Source organism: Pseudophryne corroboree, chromosome 9 (genome assembly GCF_028390025.1).
Source record: "Pseudophryne corroboree isolate aPseCor3 chromosome 9, aPseCor3.hap2, whole genome shotgun sequence".
Lineage (NCBI taxonomy): Eukaryota > Metazoa > Chordata > Amphibia > Anura > Myobatrachidae > Pseudophryne > Pseudophryne corroboree.
Genome location: NC_086452.1, coordinates 254840927 through 254864694, shown reverse-complemented (window position 1 = coordinate 254864694; position 23768 = coordinate 254840927). Strand labels below are relative to the sequence as shown.

Below are 23768 nucleotides of genomic sequence, written 5' to 3'. Positions count from 1 at the left end.
ACAGATTACAAGTCGTTGGGAACTGCCACAGGTGGACATGATTGCATCCCGCATCAACAAAAAGCTACAAATGTATTGCGCCAGGTCAAGAGACCCTCAGGCGATAGCTGTGGACGCACTAGTGACACCGTGGGTGTTCCAGTCGGTTTATGTGTTTCCTCCTCTTCCTGTCATACCCAAGGTGCTGAGAATCGTAAGAAAAAGAGGAGTGAGAACAATACTCATTGTTCCGGTTTGGCCAAGAAGGACTTGGTATCCGGAATTGCAAGAAAGGCTCACAGAGGACCCATGGCCTCTGCCTCTCAGACAGGACCTGTTGCAACAGGGGTCCTGTCTGTTCCAAGACTTACCGCAGCTGCGTTTGACGGCATGGCGGTTTAACGCCGGATCCTAGCAGAAAAAGGCATTCCGGATGAGGTTATTCCTACGCTGATAAAGGCTAGGAAGGACGTGACTGCTAAGCATTATCACCGTATATGGCGAAAATATGTTGCTTGGTGTGAGGCCAGGAATGCCCCTACGGAGGAATTCCAGCTGGGCCGTTTCCTTCACTTCCTACAGTCTTTGGGCTTAAAATTGGGGTCCATTAAGGTCCAGATTTCAGCCCTATACATTTTCTTTCAAAAGGAACTGGCTTCTCTTCCTGAAGTTCAGACGTTTTGTAAAGGGAGTGCTGCATATTCAGCCCCTTTTGTGCCACCAGTGGCACCTTGGGATCTTGACGTGGTGTTGAGTTTCCTGAAATCACACTGGTTTGAGCCACTTAAAACCGTGGAGTTAAAATATCTCACGTGGAAGGTGGTCATGCTGTTGGCCTTAGCTTTGGCTAGGCGTGTGTCAGAATTGGCGGCTTTGTCACATAAAAGCACCTATCTGGTTTTCCATATGGACAGGGCAGAATTACGGACTCGTCCGCAATTTCTGCCAAAAGTGGTGTCATCTTTTCATTGGAACCAACCTATTGTGCTGCCTGCGGCTACTCGTGACTTGGAGGATGCCAAGTTACTAGAGGTAGTCAGGGCTTTGAAGGTTTATGTAGCCAGAACGGCTGGAGTCAGGAAAACTGAGTCGTTGTTTATCCTATATGCATCCAACAAGCTGGGTGCTCCTGCTTCAAAGCGAACTATTGCTCGCTGGATCTGTAACACGATTCAGCAGGCTCATTTTGCGGCTGGATTGCCGCCTCCAAAATCAGTAAAAGCCCATTCCACAAGGAAGGTGGGCTCTTCTTGGGCGGCTGCCCGAGGGGTCTCGGCATTACAGCTTTGCCGAGCAGCTACTTGGTCGGGTTCAAACACTTTTTCAAAATTCTACAAGTTTGATACCCTGGCTGAGGAGGACCTTGTGTTTGCTCATGCGGTGCTGCAGAGTCATCCGCACTCTCCCGCCCGTTTGGGAGCTTTGGTATAATCCCCATGGTCCTTACGGAGTCCCCAGCATCCACTAGGACGTTAGAGAAAATAAGAATTTACTCACCGGTAAATCTATTTCTCGTAGTCCGTAGTGGATGCTGGGCGCCCGTCCCAAGTGCGGACTTCTTCTGCAATGCTTGTATATAGTTATTGCTTACATAAGGGTTATGTTATGGTTGCATCAGGTTGGTCTGATGCTCTGTTGTTGTTCATACTGTTAACTGGGTAAGTTTATCACGAGTTATACAGTGTGGCTGGTATGAGTCTTACCTTGGATTCCAAAATCCTTTCCTTGTACTGTCAGCTCTTCCGGGCACAGTTTCCTTAAATGGGGTCTGGAGGAGGGACATAGAGGGAGGAGCCAGTGCACACCAGTAGTCCTAATTCTTTCTTAGAGTGCCCTGTCTCCTGCGGAGCCCGTCTATTCCCCATGGTGCTTACGGAGTCCCCAGCATCCACTACGGACTACGAGAAATAGATTTACCGGTAAGTAAAATCTTATTTTATATATATATATATATATATATATATATATATATATATATATATATATATATATATATATATATATATATATATATATATATATATATATATTTATATATATATTTATATATTTATATATATATTTATATATTTATATATATATATATATATTTATATATATATATATATTTATATATATATATTTATTTTTATATATATATATATATATATATATATATATATATATATATATATATATATATATATAAATCCACAACAGAGGAGCACTGGTGAGTGCTCCTCCGTTGTGAATTTACATTGGAAAGTGATGGGTCATCATCTATCATTATAATGGAAGTCACCCCAGCATATACTTAAAAGGCCAGAGTGTGGACTGTTTGGAAATTATATATATATATATATATATATATATATATATATATACACAGTGATCGCGCTGAGACCAAAAAAAAAGTGGGTCCCAGGGACCCCTCACTTTTAAAAATTGGGGTCCTACCTGTCCTTTTCTGGGTCCCATCGGAATGAAGGTTTTAATTAGTCTTATTAATGATTCAAATATAAAAACACAAACTTGATTTGGACACTACAAAAAGGGTGCAAGCGGAAGGATGGGGTGACGATGCTGCTGGGCTGTGTAGCATACAGGACACCCCGCACTTTAGATGTAATTAGACATTTTGGTGACCTTGTGGCAGAAAGAGAATTGGTTCTCCCGTACCGACATAGCTGCGTGAGAGCGCGCCGAAGGCGCGCTGGAATTTTTTAGGGGCGTAGCTTCGTGGGGAAGGGGCGTGGTCACATAATAGTACCAATTCACATTATTCCACACAGTAGTGCCGCTTATACACATTGCACCAGGTAGAACCTCCTATACACACTGAGCCAAGGAGAGCATGTTATACACATTGCGCCAGGCAGAGCACGTTATACACATTGCGCCACACGTTGCACCAGGTAGAGCACGTTATACACATTGCACCAGGTAGAGCACGTTATACACATTGCGCCACACATTGCACCAGGTAGAGCACGTTATACATATTGCGCCAGGTAGAGCACGTTATGCACATTGCGCCAGGCAGAGCACGTTATGCACATTGCGCCAGGTAGAGCACGTTATACACATTGCGCCACACATTGCACCAGGTAGAGCACGTTATACACATTGCGCCAGGCAGAGCACGTTATGCACATTGCGCCAGGTAGAGCACGTTATACACAATGCGCCAGGCAGAGCACGTTATGCAAATTGCACCAGGTAGAGCACGTTATACACATTGCGCCACACATTGCACCAGGCAGAGCACGTTATGCACATTGCGCCAGGCAGAGCACGTTATGCACATTGCGCCAGGTAGAGCACGTTATGCACATTGCGCCAGGCAGAGCACTTAACAATTATATGATTAAAAAACAGGACAACATTATTAAATACATTTTCTATATGTAATGGGTTTATGGTGCCGCTATAATAGAGCCCCAGACTGGATTTAGACACTACAAAAGTGTTGTGGGGGAGGGAGGGTGACAATGCTGCTGGGCTGTTATCATATCGGAAGTATGCATTCAGGATCCTGGCTGTCGGGATCCCAGCAGCGTAATACCGATGCCGGAATCCTGACAGCCGACACAATACCAACGCTGGCATCCCGAGGAGATCAGGATCCCGGCAACGATATCCTGACAGTCAGGATCCTGAAGGGAAGTATGCACTGCCGCCACTGGTTTAGCGTGCGGGTGGGAAGGGGGGGGTTAGGATATGGTGCTTGGGGAGGGTTAGGGTTAGGCTGCAGAGAGGGGGTATAAGTGTTAGGCACTAAGGGGGTGGGTTAGGTTTAGGCTGCGGGAAACGGAGGGTTAGGGGTTGGAGGTTAGGGTACCCTCTGCACTCGTCACTCTTGTCGGCTTTGCTGCGATCGGGATGCTGGTGTCGGTATACTAAATGCCAACATCCTGACCGACTACTTCGGATACTTGGTACAACCAATGGATTTGAGTCATGCTGCCTGTAATTTATGTGCTGACTGATCAACTTCAGTGACACTCACTGTGCTGGCTGCCTTTACAGTAACCAGCGGCAACCAGCAGTAACCAACGGCAACCAGCAGTAACCAAGAAAGGCAGCCAGAACAGTGAGTGTCACTGAAGTTGATCAGTCAGCACATAAATTACAGGCAGCATGACTCGAATCCAGTGGTTGTATCAAGGGTCCTGTATGCTGCAGAGACCAGCAGCACTGTCACCCTCTCGCCTCACCCCCACTCCATACCACAAAAATGTTGCCTTTAACACCTGCAGCCCCCATCTCCGCCATCCCACCGATATGAACAGCCCCCCAGCCGCCACCGCAAGTCCAGCTCACCCTTCCGCACCGCAAGCACAGTCCGCGGTCACCGGCGTTCAACTTCCCCGCAGCACAGTGTGTAGTGCGCCGCAGAGCCGTCCTTGCTCTGTCCGGCTCCCGTGAAGCTGCAGCGGGTGATCAGCAGGAAGGGGGGGGGGGGGCGTCCTCACTGTCTGTCCGGCTCCCTTGAAGCTCCAGCAGGTGATCGGCGGGAAGGGGGGGGGCGACCTCATTCTCTTTCCGGCTCCCTTCAAGCTGCAGCAGGTGATCGGGGGGGGGGGGAGGGAGAGGAGAGAAGCCGTCCTCACTCTCTGTCCGAGGGGAAGGGGGGGGGGGGGCGGCCCGCGCCGCCACAAGAGGACTTAAACAAGATGACCAGCTTCAGCGGAGCGCGTCCCCGGGGACCCACACAGTTTAGAAAAGTGAGTCCCCTGACCACAGATCAGGGTAAAATACGCGCTATAGCGCGTATTTGCGAACACTGATAGATATATATATATATATATATATATATATATATATCTATCTATCTATCTATCTATCTAATATTTTAGTGTGTGATCTCCATCCAGAGGTCTTAGTTACATGCATTTAATATGTGATAAGCTACCAGGTCCGCCACGGCTACTCTGATACTGGTGGTCCTTAACTCTCTAGGCCTGGGGTGCTGAACCCCACTATAAGGTTAAGTATTGTGTTTCAGTATGTATGTATTAATGCATCGTATGTGTTACTAAAAAGAACTATGTATTCAATAATGTGTTACTAAAAAGAAAGCAAAATCTATATACAAAAATTAATATACTAGGGTCAAGAATGAAAATCCTAAACTAAGTGTGAAGGAGGGAACAGAGTGACCCCTAGCTTGCTTAAGAGAAAAGGGTTCGACTTTAAGTGACCAAAAAGCCTCTCTTCTTGGCAGCAAGGCTGGGGGACACTGGACCATGTGACATTCAATAGCCACCCCCAGGGGTGGAAGTGCTCTGGCTCACCTGCAAACTGTATGCCCAAAGTTAACATCACTGGAGGCAAAAAAAATTAAAGAGTAAATGTGTGGAAAGAGGACCAAGTAACTGCAGGACAGACCTGTTCCGCCTAAGCCCCATGTTGCGTTGCCCATGAGATTGCCACCGCAAGTGCATCGCAGGTCCCCCCACATTACATAGCATAGGCTGCATTGTAAAGAGCAAAGAGAATCTGTGCAGCAAACAGAAGTCTTGTCCAATTAAATCCACGGAGATTGGACTATGTCTAGCAGAGCTAGATCATCCCAGTCCTATGAAATCGTTAAAGTTGGAAAAATTAGAAAGATCATTTCTCTAACGTCCTAGAGGATGCTGGGACTCCGTAAGGACCATGGGGATAGACGGGCTCCGCAGGAGACATGGGCACTTTAAGAAAGACTTTGGATCTGGGTGTGCACTGGCTCCTCCCTCTATGCCCCTCCTCCAGACCTCAGTTTGATACTGTGCCCAGTGGAGACTGTGTGATTTCAGGGAGCTCTCCTGAGTTTCCTGTAAAAGAAAGTATTTTAGTTAGGTTTTTTATTTTCAGGGAGCCTGCTGGCAACAGACTCCCTGCATCGAGGGACTGAGGAGAGAGAAACAGACCCACTTCTCTGAGTTTCAGGGCTCTGTTTCTTAGGCTACTGGACACCATTAGCTCCAGAGGGATTGGTACGCAGGTCTCACCCTCGCCGTCCATCCCAGAGCCGCGCCGCCGTCCTCCTCGCAGAGCCGGAAGAAAGAAGCCGGGTGAGTATGTGAGGAAAAGACTTCAGAGGCGGCAGAAGACATGATCTTCATAAGAGGTAATGCACAGCAGTGAAGCGGTGCGCAATTGCTCCCATTCACCTCACACACACTTCGGTCACTGTACGGGTGCTGGGCGCAGGGGGGGGCGCCCTGGGCAGCAATAAACACCTCAGGTGGTAAATACACATATATACATGTACAGCTGGGCACTGTACATGTATAAAAAGAGCCCCCGCCATGTTATTAGTAAATTTGAGCGGGACAGAAGCTCGCCATCGAGGGGGCGGGGCTTCTCCCTCAGCACTCACCAGCGCCATTTTTTCTCCACAGCACCGCTGAGAGGAAGCTCCCCGGACTCTCCCCTGCTTGACACACGGTGAAAGAGGGTTTTAAAGTAGAGGGGGGGGGGGGGCACATAATTGGCGCATATACATTATACGTAAGCGCTACTGGGTAAACATTCTGTGTTGTTTTTTTTCCTGGGTCATATAGCGCTGGGATACTCTCTGTCTCTCCAAAGGGCCTGGTTGGGAACCTGTCTTCAAAAAAGAGCTTCCGTGTGTGTGTGTGTGTGTGTGGTGTGCCGGTACGCGTGTGTCGACATGTCTGAGGTTGAAGGCTCACCTAAGGAGGAGGAGGAGTGTATGAATATTGGGTCTCCGTCGGCAGCGCCGACACCTGACTGGATGGATACGTGGAATGTTTTAAGTGCTAATGTTAATTTATTGCACAAAAGATTAAACAAAGCTGAAGCTAGGGTACAGTCAGGGAGTCAACCCATGTCTGTCCCTATGTCGCCGAGACCTTCGGGGTCTCAGAAGCGCCCACTATCCCAAATAGTTGACACAGATACCGATACGGATTCAGACTCCAGTGTCGACTACGATGATGCAAAATTGCAGCCAAGGGTGGCTAAAAGTATTCGATATGATTATCGCAATTAAAGATGTTTTGCATATTGCTGAGGAACCCCCTGTCCCTGACACGAGGGTACACATGTATAAGGGAAAGAAACCTGAGGTCACCATTCCATCCTCACATGAGCAGAACGAATTATGCGAAAAAGCGTGGGAAATTCCAGACAAAAAACTGCAGATTCCCAAAAAGGATTCTAACAGCGTATCCTTTCCCGTCACAGGACAGAATACGGTGGGAATCCTCCCCTAGGGTAGACAAAGCTTTGACACGCTTATCAAAAAAGATAGCGCTCCCGTACCAAGATACGGCTACCCTCAAGGATCCTGCTGACCGCAAGCAGGAGGTTACCTTGAAGTCCATTTACACTCATTCTGGTACGTTGCTCAGGCCGGCAATTGCGTCGGCCTGGGTTTGTAGTGCTGTAGCAGCATGGACAGATTCTGTATCAGCGGATATTGAGACCCTTGATAAGGATACCATTTTAATGACCCTAGGGCATATAAAAGATGCTGTCTTATATATGAAGGATGCTCAAAGAGACATTAGTTTACTAGGTTCCAGAATAAACGCTATGTCCATTTCTGCTAGGCGAGTCTTATGGACCCGACAGTGGACGGGGTATGCTGACTCAAAGATGCATATGGAGATTTTGCCGTACAAGGGTGAGGAATTGTTTGGAGAGGGCCTCTCGGACCTCGTCTCCACAGCTACGGCAGGTAAATCGAATTTTTTGCCTTATGTTCCCTCACAATCTAAGAAAGCACCTCATTATCAAATGCAGTCCTTTTCGGTCAAACAAAAGCAAAAGAGAACGTGGATCGTCCTTTCTTGCCAGGGGTAAGGGCAGAGGAAAAAAGCTGCACAACACAGCTAGTTCCCAGGAACAGAAGTCCTCGCCGGCCTCTGCAAAATCCACTACATGACGCTGGGGCTCCCCTGAGGGAGTCCGCTCCAGTGGGGGCACGTTTTCGACTTTTCAGCCACATCTGGGTTCAATCACAGGTGGATCCCTGGGCAATGGAAATTTGTTTCCCAGGGATGCAATATGAAGAGGTGCCTCCTCGCCGGTTTTTCAAATCGGCGCTACCAACTTCTCCCCTGAAAAGGGAGATAGTGTTACAGGCAATTCAAAAATTGTGTCTTCAAGAAGTGGTGACCGAGGTACCCCTGCTTCAGAGAGGGAAGGGGTACTACTCAACCCTGTTTGTGGTCCCGAAACCAGACGGTTCGGTCAGACCCATTTTGAATTTAACATCCCTGAACCTTTACTTAAAACGGTTCAAGTTCAAGATGGAATCGCTCAGAGCGGTCATCGCCAGCCTGGAAGGGGGGGATTTTATGGTATCGCTGGACATAAAGGATGCATACCTGCATGTTCCCATATATCCTCATCAGGCGTACCTGAGATTTGCGATACAGGATTGTCATTACCAATTTCAGACGTTGCCGTTTGGGCTTTCCACGGCCCCGAGAATTTTCACCAAGTTAATCGCGGAAATGATGGTGCTCCTGCGAAAGCAGGGTGTCACAATTATCCCGTACTTGGACGATCTCCTCATAAAAGCGAGATCACGGGAGAAGTTGCAGAAAAGCGTATCCCTTTCACTGAAGGTGTTACAGCGACACGGCTGGATTCTCAATATTCCAAAGTTGAAGCTGGATCCTACGACTCGCTTGTCCTTCTTGGGCATGATTCTGGACACAGTCCAGAAAAGGGTTTTTCTTCCGGAAGAAAAAGCGCAGGAACTTATGACTCTAGTCAAGAACCTGTTGAAGCCGAAACAAGTGTCAGTGCATCATTGCACTCAAGTCCTGGGAAAAATGGTGGCGACATACGAAGCCATTCCCTTCGGCAGGTTCCATGCAAGGACTTTCCAGTGGGACCTATTGGACAAATGGTCCGGGTCACATCTGCAAATGCATCAGCTGATCACCCTGTCCCCCAGGGCCGGGGTTTCTCTCCTGTGGTGGCTGCAGAGTGCTCACCTTCTAGAGGGCCGCAGGTTCAGCATTCAGGATTGGATCCTGGTGACCACGGACGCGAGCCTCCGCGGTTGGGGAGCAGTCACACAGGGAAGAAATTTCCAAGGCCTTTGGTCAAGTCAAGAGACTTGTCTTCACATCAACATCCTGGAACTGAGGGCCATATTCAGCGCCCTACGTCAAGCGGAAACCTTACTTCGCGACCTACCGGTGCTGATTCAGTCGGACAACATCACCGCAGTAGCTCATGTAAACCGCCAAGGCGGCACAAAGAGCAGAGTGGCGATGGCGGAAGCCACCAGAATTCTTCGCTGGGCGGAGAATCATGTAAGTGCACTGTCAGCAGTGTTCATTCCGGACAACTGGGAAGCAGACTTCCTCAGCCGACACGACCTGCATCCAGGAGAGTGGGGACTTCATCAGGATCTTCGCACAGATTGCAAGTCGGTGGGGATTGCCCCAAATAGACATGATGGCGTCCCGTCTCAACAAAAAGCTACATAGGTATTGCGCCAGGTCAAGAGATCCTCAGGCGGTTGCTGTGGACACCCTATTGACACCGTGGGTGTTCCAGTCGGTCTATGTATTTCCTCCTCTTCCTCTCATACCCAAGGTGTTGAAATGAATAAGAAAAAGAGGAGTGAGAACAATACTCATTGTTCCGGATTGGCCACGAAGGACCTGGTATCCGGATCTGAAGGAAATGCTCACAGAAGATCCGTGGCCTCTTCCTCTAAGACAGGACCTGTTGCAACAGGGTCCCTGTCTGTTCCAGGACTTACCGCGGCTGCATTTGACGGCATGGCGGTTGAACGCCGGATCCTAGCGGAAAAAGGTATTCCGGATGAGGTCATTCCTACGCTAATACAGGCTAGGAAGGGAGTGACCTCTAAACATTATCACCGGATATGGCAAAAATATGTTTCTTGGTGCGAGGCTAGGAATGCTCCTTGGAAGAATTCCATCTAGGCCGTTTTCTTCACTTCCTACAGACTGGAGTGAATTTGGGCCTAAAGTTAGGCTCCATTAAAGTTCAGATTTCGGCATTATCCATTTTCTTTCAAAAAGAATTGGCCTCTCTGCCTGAAGTACAGACTTTTGTGAATGGAGTACTGCATATTCAGCCTCCTTTTGTGCCTCCAGTGGCGCCTTGGGACCTTAATGTGGTGTTAAGTTTTCTTAAGTCACATTGGTTTGAACCACTTCAAACAGTGGAGTTGAAATATCTCACTTGGAAGGTGGTCATGTTAGCCTTGGCTTCGGCTAGGCGAGTTTCGGAATTGGTGGCTTTATCACATAAAAGCCCCTGTCTGTCTGGTTTTCCATATGCATAGAGCGGAATTGCGGACCCGTCCTCAATTCCTACCTAAGGTGGTCTCATCCTTTCATATGAACCAGCCTATTGTAGTGCCTGTGGCTACACGGGACTTGGAGGATTCAGAGTCCCTTGATGTGGTCAGGGCTTTAAAGTTTTACGTGGCCATAACGGCTAGGATCAGAAAAACAGAAGCACTGTTTGTCCTATATGCAGCCAACAAGGTTGGCGGCCCTGCTTCAAAGCAGACTATTGTTCGCTGGATCTGTAACACGATTCAGCAGGCGCATTCTACGGCAGTATTGTTGTTACCAAAATCGGTTAAGGCCCATTCCACTAGGAAGGTGGGCTCGTCTTGGGCGGCTGCCCGAGTGGTCTCGGCACTACAGCTGTGCCGAGTTGCTACTTGGTCGGGGTCAAACACCTTTGCAAGGTTCTATACGTTTGATACCCTGGCTGAGGAGGACCTCCTGTTTGCTCAATCGGTGCTGCAGAGTCATCCGCACTCTCCCGCCCGTTTGTTAGCTTTGGTATAATCCCCATGGTCCTTACGGAGTCCCTGCATCCTCTAGGACGTTAGAGAAAACAAGATTTTAAACCTACCGGTAAATCTTTTTCTCGTAGTCCGTAGAGGATACTGGGCGCCCGTCCCAAGTGCGGACTACTTCTGCAAGACTTGTATATAGTTATTGCTTACATAAGGGTTATGTTATAGTTTCATCGGTTTTTGACCGATGCTATGTTGTTTTTTCATGCTGTTAACTAGATAATATATCACAAGTTATACGGTGTGATTGGTGTGGCTGGTATGAATCTTGCCCTTGGATTAACTAAAATCCTTTCCTCGTACTGTCCGTCTCCTCTGGGCACAGTTTCTCTAACTGAGGTCTGGAAGAGGGGCATAGAGGGAGGAGCCAGTGCACACCCAGATCCAAAGTCTTTCTTAAAGTGCCCATGTCTCCTGCGGAGCCCGTCTATCCCCATGGTCCTTACGGAGTCCCAGCATCCTTTACGGACTACAAGAAAAAGATTTACCGGTAGGTTTAAAATCTTATTTTTCTTTAAGTGGAAAGCTGAAATGTAGGAACCGTACAAAGAAGCACTCTCTCCTCATGGAATGCAAGAATTGCATCAGGTGCTAGGATTTTGTGGAGAAAGCGTTGTCCGGAATGAACCGTTCGGCTTCTGAACAAGAAACAAGGGGTTCCAGTCTATAGATAAACCATATGGTCAACAGTCAAGCCAGACAGGGTCAAAAGTCAGACACACAAAAAAAAAATTTTTTCCTCTGTGTTTTCTACAACTTATGCCTCATTTACTATCCATGTCACAAACTATTACCTTTTAGTAAAGTTGTGGCAAGCAGAGCGAGACACCGAGCACGAAGCATGGTGAGCAGAGCGAATTTCACCAAATTTGGGTTAATGTTTAAAAAAAACTAGTGAGTTGGATATGTAAATTTCGAAAGCTACTGCAGTGAAATCCACGTTTCTCCCCTCTGGGGCCCCACCGGGCAGGCGCTGCTGCCCAGGGCCGTCTTTGCAGTCGTTTCGGACCACTAGGTTTCGGTCATGAACCAGAGGCGCCTCAAGTGATGCAAGACAAGAAAACCAGGTTCTCAAGAACAAAGCACCAGCTCTGCTTCCACCAAGGCCTCGGCATGACAGTTTCCCACCCCGAGGGAATATCTTGGTACGAGCTCGGTTGCATCACTTCAGCCGCTTCTGGGATAGCTCCTGCCAGGGTGCCTGGGTAAAGGAGCTAATTTCTCAGGACTACAAGCTAGAGTTCGACAGTGCTCCTCCCCACCTGTTTTGGAGGATACGCGAGTTACACTGAAACAGGCCATCCTGAAGTTGGTCCAGTCCCAAGTCATTGTTCCAGTGCCACTGAAACAACAGGGAGAGGGCTATTACTCCAACTTGTTTGTGGTACTAAAGCCGGACAGTTCGGTAAGACCCATTTTGAACCTAAAATCCTTGAACCCTTACCTAAAGGTCTTCAAGTTCAAGATGGAATCCTTGCAAGCAGTGATTTTGGGTCTGGAAAAACAGGACATGGTTTTGCTTAATATAAAGGATGCTTATCTCCATATCTCGATTTGGCCACCTCACCAGGCTTACCTGCGGTTTGCCCTGTTGAACGACCACTACCAGTTCCAGGCTCTGTCCTTCGGCCTGTCCACAGCTCCGAGGTTCTTCACGAAGGTGATGGCGGAAATGATGTTTCAGCTCCGAGTCCAGGCGGTCAATATCGTCCCTTACTTAGACGATTCCGTTGCTCCCGAGTGTGCTAAAGAGAATCGGGCATCAAAGAGTCCAGGCAATTCTGATTGCCCCAGACTGGCCTCGGAGGGCATGGTAAGCAGGTCTTCAGGACATTTCTTTTGAAGACCCTTGGCCTCTACCAATGAGAAGAGAACTTCAACAGGGCCCATTTGTCGGCGGCTTCATTTGACAGCATGACGGTTGAGCGGAGCATCCTAGCTCGCAAATGCCTTTCCAAAAAGGCTATTGAAAGGTTATTGCTTTTCCAAAAAGGTTCAGGACAGGAAGCCTGTGACGTCAAAGCACTACTATCATATCTGGAGGAGATATGTCTCTTGGTGCGAGGAGCGCAAATATCCTCCTGCGGATTTTCACCTTGGACCTTTCTTGCATTTCCTGCAGGCTGGATTGGATATGGGCTTAAGGCTGAGCTCCCTTAATGTCTAGATTTCAGCCCTCTCTATTCTTCCAGGAGAAGTTACCAGTGTTGCCAGAAGTACAGACCTTCTTGCAAGGGGTACTTCACATACAGCCTCCCTTTGTGCCACCAACGGCACCCTGGGATTTGTGTGTGTTATTGGAATTTCTACAGTCCTCCTGGTTTGAACCATTGATGACTGTAGAAGACAAGTTCCTTATGTGGAAGACGTTAAGGTTACTGGCCCTGGCTTCTGCAAGGCATGTCTCAGAATTGGGGGCCTAATCGTGTAAAAGTCCATACTTGGTCTTTTACGAAGACAGAGCAGAGCTCAGGACTAGACAGCAGTTCCTGTTGAAGGTTGTCTCTGCATTCCACTTGAATCAACCTGTTGTGGTTCTGGCACTTCTGCTCCTCCGGAGGCATTGGATTCTGTTCGAGCCTTGAAGATCTATATCAAGAGGATTGCTCGGATCAGAAAGACAGATTCCGTTTGTGCTGTATGGTGCACAGAAATAGTTACCTTGCTTCAAAGCAGTCCATTGCTCATTGGCTTAGGCTGACTATCCAACAGGCCTGTGTGTCGGCAGCCTTACCTACTCCACAGTCTCTGAAGGCCCACTCCACAAGATCGGTGGGGTCTTCCTGGGTGGCTGCCCGTGCAATCTCGGCCTTGCAACTATGCCGAGCTGCTACCTGGTCGGGAAAGAACGCCTAAGTAAAGTTCTACAAGTTTGATATCCTGGCCAAAGATGATACCCAGTTTGGGCAGGCGGTGCTGCAGACGTCTCTGCACGTTCCCACTCTTTCTGGAAGCTTTGGGACGTTCCCATCGTACTAAGTGACCCCAGTATTCCTTATGGATGTTAGAGAAAATAGGATTTTTATTACCTACCAGTAAATCCTTTTCTTGTAGTCCACAAGGGATACTGGGTACCCGCCTCAGTGCGTTGACTTTTCTGCAGGTTTTTCTCATATAAAAGTTTACCTGTTCAGCTGTTGCTGTTACTGTTTTTGTTACCAGCCCGTTGCTGGCCGGTTTATGTTGTGGTGTGCTGGTGAGTTAATCTCGCCACTCGTTTGTTCCTTCTCTCAAGTATGTTCATTCTTCTTTGGGCACAGTTTTACCTAGACTGGCTTGGGGAAGGGGAGGGGGGGTAGTGCATAGAGGGGAGGAGCCAGCACACCCAGTTGAAGAAATGTAAAGTGTATCGGCTCCTTTGGACCCCATCTTTAGCCCATTGTACTAAGTGACCCCAGTATCCCTTATGGGCCACGAGCAAAGGATTTACTGGTAGGTAATTAAAATCCTGTTTTTGAGATTTTTGATAATTTGTTAAAAAAAAAAAAAACGTAGAAATCACACGTACATAAGCATCCACAGCCTTTGCTCAGTACTTTGTTGATGCACCTTTGGCAGCAATTACAGCCTTAAGTTTTTTTGAATATGATGCTACAAGCTTGGCACACCTATCTTTAGGCAGTATTGCCCATTCCTCCTTGGACCTCACTCTTGCCCATTCCTCTTTGGACCTCTCTTGCCCATTCCTCTTTTGCACCTCTCAAGCTCTATCAGGTTGAATGGGAAGCGTCTGTGCACAGCCATTTTCAGATCTCTCCAGAGATGTTCAATCAGATTCAAGTCTGGGCTCTGGCTGGGCCACTCAAGGACATTCACAGAGTTGTCCTGAAGCCACTCCTTTCATATCTTGGCTGTGTTCTTAGGGTAGTTGTCCTGCTGAAAGTTGAACCGTCGCCCCAGAGGTCAAGAGCACTCTATAGCAGGTTTTCTTTCATTGATGTCTCTGTACATTGCTGCATTCATCTTTCCCTCTATCCTGACGAACATCGCCACAGCATGGGGGGATGAAAAACATCCCCACAGCATGATGCTGCCACCACCATGCTTCACTGTAGGGATGGTATTGGCCTGGTGATGAGCGGTGCCTGGTTTCCTCCAAACGTGACGCCTGGCATTCACGCCAAAGAGTTCAATTTTTTTCTCATCAGACCAGAGAATTTTGTTTCTCATGGTCTGAATGCTTCAGGTGCATTTTGACAAACTCCAGGTGGACTACCATGTGCTTTTTACGAAGGAGTGGCTTCTGTCTGGCCACTCTACCATACAGGCCTGATTAATGGATTGCTGCAGACCTTCTGGAAGGTTTTCTCTCCACAGAGGAATGCTGATGCTCTGACAGAGTGAACATCTTGTTCTTGGTCACCTCCCTGACTAGTGCCCTTTTCCCCCAATCGCTCAGTTTAGATGGCCAACCAGCTCTAGGAAGAGTCCTGGTGGTTCCGAACTTCTTCCATATACGGATGATGGAGGCCACTGTGCTCTTCAAAGCAGCAGATATTTTTCTGTAAGCGCAACTTGGTATTTGTTCTAGATATTTTTCTGTACCATTCCCCAGATTTGGGCCTCGAGGCAATCCTGTCTCTAAGGTCTACAGACAATTCCTTTGACTTCATGTTTGGTTTGTGCTCAGAATGCACTGTCAAGTGTGGGAACTTATATATAGACAGGTGTGTGCCTTTCCAATTCATGTCCAATCAACTGAATTTACCGCAGGTGGACTCCAAATAATTTATTCAGTTTCGGAATAAGGCTGTAACATAACAATATGTGGAAAAAGTGAAGCACTGTGAATACTTTCCAGATGCACTGTATGTGTGTGTGTATTTATTGTATGTGTAATGCAGATAGTTGTCACTCCACGGGTATAATGAAGCCACAGCCACACAGAGTAGCAGGTGAGGTCGACGTTTCAGGGATTGTTCTCCCTTTTATCAAGACATGCAGCATAATGAAAACAAACAGACATTAAATAGACTCACCCCACATCGTGCAGGAAGCCGCCACGCTGACCTGTGGGTTTTCAGTTAAGTCGTGAAACACTGCATCGGATATCCGGGTAGGCGTGGCCGGCTGTAACACCTCACCGTTACCTAGCAACAATACACACTACATCTCTCAATTTTTTTATAGAAAAGATGACATAGTATTATTCTGTATTCAGCGGACCTAGCATTCTATAACTTCATATGTAAATCAACATCATATCAGGTCTATCTAGGTGGCATCAATTAAATATTCTAGCAGTGTCAACGCATAACCCGCGCAAACACAAGTCAATTTTAGTCCTGGGGCCTCCTACCTAGATAAAGGAGGTTTATCAACAGATAAAGTGAGATAAAATGATACTGCATAAGAAGTTATTGGGGGCATAATCATCAGAGGAAACATTTAAAACTTTTTCTCTGACGTCCTGTGGATGCTGGGACTCTGTAAGGACCATGGGGAATAGCGGCTCCGCAGGAGACTGGGCACAACTATAAAGAAAGCTTTAGGTCTAACTGGTGTGCACTGGCTCCTCCCACTATGACCCTCCTCCAGACTTCAGTTAGAATCTTGTGCCCGGCTGAGCTGGATGCACACTAGGGGCTCTCCTGAGCTCCTAGAAAGAAAGTATATTTAGGTTTTTTATTTTACAGTGAGATCTGCTGGCAACAGACTCACTGCAGCGAAGGACTAAGGGGAGAAGAAGCGAACCTACCTAACAGGTGGTAGTTTGGGCTTCTTAGGCTACTGGACACCATTAGCTCCAGAGGGATCGACCGCAGGACCCGACCTTGGTGTTCGTTCCCGGAGCCGCGCTGCCGTCCCCCTTACAGAGCCAGAAGCAAGAAGAGGTCCGGAAAATCGGCGGCAGAAGACTTCGGTCTTCACCAAGGTAGCGCACAGCACTGCAGCTGTGCGCCATTGCTCCTCATGTACACCTCACACTCCGGTCACTGATGGGTGCAGGGCGCTGGGGGGGGGGGGCGCCCTGAGGGCAATATATGACACCTTGGCTGGCAAATCTACATCATATATAGTCCTAGAGGCTATATAGATGTAAAAATACCCCTGCCAGTATTCCAGAAAAAGCGGGAGAAGTCCGCTTGAAAAAGGGCGGGGCCATCTCCCTCAGCACACTGGCGCCATTTTCTCTTCACAGTGCAGCTGGAAGACAGCTCCCCAGGCTCTCCCCTGTAGTTTTCAGGCTCAAAGGGTTAAAAAGAGAGGGGGGGCACTAAATTTAGGCGCAATATATGTATACAAGCGGCTATTGGGGGGAAAATCACTCAGTTATAGTGTTAATCCCTGCATTATATAGCGCTCTGGTGTGTGCTGGCATACTCTCTCTCTGTCTCCCCAAAGGACTTTGTGGGGTCCTGTCCTCAGTCAGAGCATTCCCTGTGTGTGTGCGGTGTGTCGGTACGGCTGTGTCGACATGTTGGATGAGGAAGGTTACGTGGAGGCGGAGCAGAGGCCGATAAATGGGATGTCGCCCCCTGTGGGGCCGACACCAGAGTGGATGGATAGGTGGAAGGTATTAACCGACAATGTCAACTCCTTACATAAAAGGCTGGATGACATAACAGCTGTGGGACAGCCGGCTTCTCAGCCCGCGCCTGCCCAGGCGTCTCAAAGGCCATCAGGGGCTCAAAAAACGCCCGTTACCTCAGATGGCAGACACAGATGTCGACACGGAGTCTGACTCCAGTGTCGACGAGGTTGAGATATATATACACAATCCACTAGGAACATCCGTTACATGATCTCGGCTATGAAAAATGTGTTACACATTTCTGACATGAACCCAAGTACCACATAAAAGGGGTTTTATTTTTGGGGAGAAAAAGCAGCCAGTGTTTTGTTCCCCCATCAGATGAATGAATGAATTGTGTAAAGAGCGTGGGTTCCCCCGATAAGAAACTGGTAATTTCTTAAAAGTTACTGATGGCGTACCCTTTCCCGCCAGAGGATAGGTCACGTTGGGAGATATCCCCTAGGGTGGATAAGGCGCTTACACGTTTGTCAAAAAAGGTGGCACTGCCGTCTTAGGATACGGCCACTTTGAAGGAGCCTGCTGATAAAAAGCAGGCGGCTATCCTGAAGTCTGTATATACACACTCAGGTTATATACCGAGACCTGCAATTGCCTCCGCATAAATAGTGCTGCTGCAGCGTGGTCTGATACCCTGTCAAATAATATTAATACTAGACAGGGATAATATTTTGCTAACATAGAGCATATTAAAGACGTCGTCTTATATATGAAGGATGCACAGAGGGATATTTGCCGGCTGGCATCCAGAATTAATGCAATGTCCATTCTGCCAGGAGGGTATTAGAAACCCGGCAGTGGACAGGTGATGCTGCCTTTAAAAGGCACATGGAGATTCTGCCTTATAAGGGTGAGGAATTGTTTGGAGAGGGTCTCTGGGACCTCGTATCCACAGCAACAGCTGGGAAGAAAATTTTTTACCTCCGGTTTCCTCACAGCCTAAGAAAGCACCGTATTTTCAGGTACAGTCCTTTCGGCTTCAGAAAAGCAAGCGGGTCAAAGGTACTTCCTTTCTGCAGAGAGGCAAGGGAAGAAGGAAAAAGCTGTACCAGACAGCCAGTTCCCAGGATCAAAAATCTTCCCCCGCTTCCTCTGAGTCCACCGCATGACGCTGGGGCTCCACAGGTGGAGACAGGTGCGGTAGGGGAGCGTCTCGGGAACTTCAGGGACCAGTGGGCTTGCCCACAGGTGGATCCCTAGGTTCTGCAAGTAGTATCACAGGGATACAGACTGGAGTTCGAGGCGACTCCCCCTCGCCGTTACCTCACATCAGCCTTGCCTGCTGCCCTAGGAGAAAGGGAGGTAGTACTGGCGGCAATTCACAAGCTGTACTTCCAGCAGGTGAAATCAAGGTACCCCTCCTTCAACAAGGTTGGGGTTACTATTCCAAAATGTTGTGGTACCGAAACCAGACGGTTCGGTGAGACCCATTCTAAAATTGAAATCCTTGAACACTTATATACGAAGATTCAAGTTCAAAATGGAATCGCTCAGGGCGATTATTGCAAGCCTGGAGAATTTCATGGTATCACTGGACATCAAGGATGCTTACCTGCATGTCCCTATTTACCCTCTTCACCAGGAGTACCTCAAAATTGTGGTACAGGATTGTCATTACCATTTCCAGCCGTTGCCGTTGGTCTGTCCCCGGCACCGAGGTATTTACCAAGGTAATGGCCGAAATAATTATCCCGTACTTGGACGATCTCCTTATAAAGGCGAGGTCCAGGGAGCAGTTGTTCGTCGGTGTAGCACTATCTCGGGAAGTGCTACAACAGCACGGCTGGTTTCTGAATATTCCAAAGTCGCAGCTGGTTCCTACGACGCGTCTGTTCCTGGGTATGGTTCTGGATACAGAACAGGATAAAAAGGGTTTCTCCCGGAGGAGAAGTCCAAGGAGTTGTCGTCTCTAGACAGAGACCTCCTAATACAAATACAGGTGTCGGTGCATCAATGCACGCGAGCCCTGGAAAAGATGGTAGCTTCTTACGAAGAAATTCCATTCGCCAGGTCCCATGCAAGGATCTTCCAGTGGGATCTGTGGGACAAGTGGTCCGGGTCGCATCCTCAGATGCATCGGCAGATAACCCTGTCTCCAAGGGCCAGGGTGTCGCTGTTGTGGTGGCTGCAGAGTGCTCATCTTCTAGGGGGGCGCAGATTCGGCATACAGGACTGGGTCCTGGTGACCACGGATGCCAGCCTTCGAGGCTGGGGGGCAGTCACACAGGGCTATGGAAAAGTCAGGAGACTTCCCTACACATAAATATTCTGGAACTAAGGGCCATTTACAATGCCCTAAGTCAGGCTAGACCCCTGCTTCAACACCGGCCGGTGCTGATCCAGTCAGACAACATCACGGCGGACGCTCATGTAAACCGACAGGGCGGCACAAGAAGCAGGATGGCGATGGCAGAAGCCACAAGGATTCTCCGATGGGCGGAAAATCATGTGTTAGCACTGTCAGCAGTGTTCATTCCCGGAGTGGACAACTGAGAAGCAGACTTTCTCAGAAGACACGACCTCCACCCGGGAGAGTGGGGACTTCATCCAGAAGTCTTCCAAATGATTGTACACCGTTGGGAAAGGCCACAGGTGGACATGATGGCGTCCCGCCTCAACAAAAAGCTACAAAGATATTGCGCCAGGTCAAGGGACCCTCAGGCGATAGCTGTGGACGCTCTGGTAACACCGTGGGTGTACCAGTCGGTGTATGTGTTCCCTTCTCTGCCTCTCTTACCCAGGGTAATGAGAATAATAAGAAGGAGAGGAGTAAGAACTATACTCATTGTTCCGGGTTGGCCAAGAAGAGCTTGGTACCCAGAACTCCAAGAAATGATCTCAGAGGACCCATGTCCTCTGCCGCTCAGACAGGACCTGCTGCAGCAGGGGGCCTGTCTGTTCCAAGACGTACCGCGGCTGCGTTTGACGGCATGGCGGTTGAACGCCGGATCCTGAAAAGGGCATTCCGGAGGAAGTTATCCCTACGCTGTTTAAAGCTAGGAAAGAAGTGAACGCAAACCATTATCACCGCATATGGCGAAAATATGTTGCGTGCTGTGAGGCCAGGAAGGCCCCAAAGGAGGAATTTCAGCTAGGTCGATTTCTGCACTTCCTAAGTCAGAGGTGACTATGGGCCTAAAATTGGGTTCCATTAAGGTCCAGATTTCGGCTCTATCGATTTTCTTCCAAAATAGAACTGGCTTCACTGCCTGAAGTTCAGACTTTTGTTAAGGGAGTGCTGCATAGTCAGCCCCCGTTTGTGCCTCAAGTGGCACCGTGGGATCTCAACGTGGTGTTGGATTTCCTGAAGTCGCATTGGGTTGAGCTACTTAAATCCGTGGAGCTACAATACCTCACGTGGAAAGTGGTCATGCTGGGGACCTTGGCGTCGGCCAGGCGTGTAGCAGAATTGGCGGCTTTGTCATACAAAAGCCCTTATCTGTATATTATATGGATAAGGCGGAATTGAGGACTCGTTCCCAATTCCTTCCAAAGGTGGTATCAGTCTTTCATGGGAACCAACCTATTGTGGTGCCTGCGGCTACTTGGGACTTGGAGGATTCCAAGTTACTGGACGTAGTCAGGGCCCTGAAAAGTATATGTTTCCAGGACGGCTGGAGTCAGGAAAACTGACTCGCTATTTATCCTGTATGCACCCAACAAGCTGGGTGCTCCTGCTTCTGAGCAGACTATTGCTCGCTGGATCTGTGGCACGATTCAACTTGCACATTCTGCGGCTGGACTGCCGCACCCTAAATCTGTAAAAGCCCATTCCACGAGGAAAGTGGGCTCATCTTGGGCGGCTGCCCGAGGGGTCTCGGCTTTACAACTTTGCCGAGCTGTTACTTGGTCGGGTTCAAACATTTTTGCAAGAGTCTGCAAGTTTGGTACCCTGGCTGAGAAGGACCTAGAGTTTGCTCATTCGGTGCTGCAGAGTCATCCGCACTCTCCCGCCCGTTTGGGAGCTTTGGTATAATCCCCATGGTCCTTACGGAGTCCCAGCATCCACTCAGGACGTTAGAGAAAATAAGATTTTACTCACCGGTAAATCTATTTCTCGTAGTCCGTAGTGGATGCTGGGCGCCCGTCCCAAGTGCGGATTGTCTGCAATACTTGTACATAGTTATTGCTTAACTAAAGGGTTTTTGTTGAGCCATCTGTTGAGAGGCTCAGTTGTTATCATACTGTTAACTGGGTATTGTATCACGAGTTATACGGTGTGATTGGTGTGGCTGGTATGAGTCTTACCCGGGATTCAAAATCCTTCCTTATTGTGTCAGCTCTTCCGGGCACAGTATCCTAACTGAAGTCTGGAGGAGGGTCATAGTGGGAGGAGCCAGTGCACACCAGTTAGACCTAAAGCTTTCTTTATAGTTGTGCCCAGTCTCCTGCAGCATCCACTACGGACTACGAGAAATAGATTTACCGGTGAGTAAAATCTTATTTTTTTTAAAGTTCTGCTCAGTCCTAGAGGTAGGACTGTTTGCAGTGTATGAGCCATCTCGCTTCTTTTTGAAGCAAGATTTTGCCAGGCTGTGGTGGTGATCTCAGAAATGCCTGGCTCAAGTTTGGGGATTTTCAATTGTCCCCGATGCTGGAAGTCATCAGGGATGACCATCCCTATCAGCCCTGGGTTTTTTTGTTTCTTTTGAAAACACAGGTTTGGGAACTTTTCCTGGATCCTATATTTTGAGGGAAAACAGGAAAATTTGCGCAAAAACAAGGTAAAATTGAATAGGTCAATGCAAAACATTGTGCAATAATACCCCTTCTTTTTCTTTTTTTTTTCCCCCTGAAAGTTTAGCAGGGAGAATTGAATATCCCCCTAAACCTGTTTCTGTGATTACTGCACGATTAACATTTATCCGTATAATAATGCACTGTAAGTACATGTTCACCTGTTAAATATTTATTTTAAGACTGTGGACGAAAAAGAAAATGAAGTTAAAGCTCAGCAGGAACAAATTTCACAAATTCAGTCAGAGTTATCCAAAGTTCAGAAAGACCTTCAGGACAAGATTGCACAAGAAGAACAGATGCGTCAGCAAATAAATGAAAAGGAGGAAAAAACTAAGAAAACATTGTTTGCAGCTAAGCAGAGGCTTGCCCAACTTACTGGTAAGGTCTTACTCCTTTTGTCTGTACAACACTGACTGAGCATTCTGTAAGCCATGTTACCACAATGGCTGGTCCATAAACTAGAACTTGATTTAGAACACAAAACTTGAGCAGTGATCTCAAATGAGCACACTACTTAATTGCAAACGACTCAAATTTTTATAGCATACTAATTTTCAATATTACATAAATAGTCTCAATACAAGGGTATTTTTTCTTTTAATATTAGTATACATTTTCTGATCTTCTATTAAACACTGCTACCTACATATTACAACCACACTTACAACACTTCTTTAACAATAAGATGTATTTCCATCAATTATTCCAATGGGAATCTTTTTGCAAATTAAGAATCTAGCACTGGCATAAAATGAATGTACTGAGTTGACCAATACAATCATTAGCCACTTAGCCAATTACAACTTAGTGCGGTAAAATGGCTTTTAATTGGTTGAGTGTTGAAGGCTTGGCAGGGTTCATTTTAATTAAAGCTTTCCACGCCTCTGTAATCCTCCATTTTAGTTGAATACACATTGATAACCAATCAGGAAGATTCCCATTTGATTTATGTGGTTGGAAAAAGATTTCTGTTTATATTTGTAAAAAAAATTTCAGGGAGTTTTTTGGTTTTGTTTCTCTAGCATCCATAAGGGATATTGGGGAGACTTAGTACGGTGGGGTATAGACGGGGTCCAAAGGAGCCGGTGCAATTTAAATTTCTTCACTGGGTGTGCTGGCTTTTCCCCTCTATGCCCCTCTCCCACAGACAGTTTAGAAAAAACTGCCCTCAGGAGAGGATGCGCATCTCTGCAGCTCCAGAGAGTTTTCTTCAGTTTTTTTAAAACTTTTCTTATTTTCGGTATGCTGTTTGGGCAACAGCATACCTGCACCGTGGGAGTTAGGGGGGAGGGGGAACGGCCACCTGCCTTGTGAGGTGTCAGAGCCACTTTCCCGCTTCAGGACCACCGTCCTGAGAGGAGGTTTTGTACAGCGGGTCACTGCGCCTTAGCTATCGTAATCGCCGCACACCCCTAACAATAGCCTGAAGGTGACGACAGTGGTGAGTACAAACCGGTGAGTACAAACCGAGGGCCCCATTACAAAGTGCGTCTGACACGCAGGGAGGCATACGGGACCCTCCCGGGGGAAACCTGCTATAGCCCCCTGTGTACACTGGCTAGTGGTGGCTTAAATTAGTACTTAAGTGATGTTTTTAAGCTACAGTAATTGGGAGACATTGCCAGTATAAAAAAACGCTGTCGCTTCGGCGCTATTGGGGGGCAGAGCTATCTCAGACTGGGACCAGCGGTTTTTTGGCGCCTTCCTCTGCTT

The 23768-nt window shown here is 47.8% G+C and overlaps 1 protein-coding gene across 1 annotated transcript in view; it reads left to right on the top strand.

Moving 5' to 3' along the window:
• Nucleotides 1-23768, top strand: part of TPR (translocated promoter region, nuclear basket protein) — a 605901-nt gene that overhangs the window by 383387 nt on the left and 198746 nt on the right. The window contains exon 33 of the mRNA XM_063940231.1: nt 22235-22433. Within this exon, the coding sequence (XP_063796301.1) occupies nt 22235-22433 (199 nt within the window). The remainder of the gene's footprint in view (nt 1-22234; nt 22434-23768) is intronic.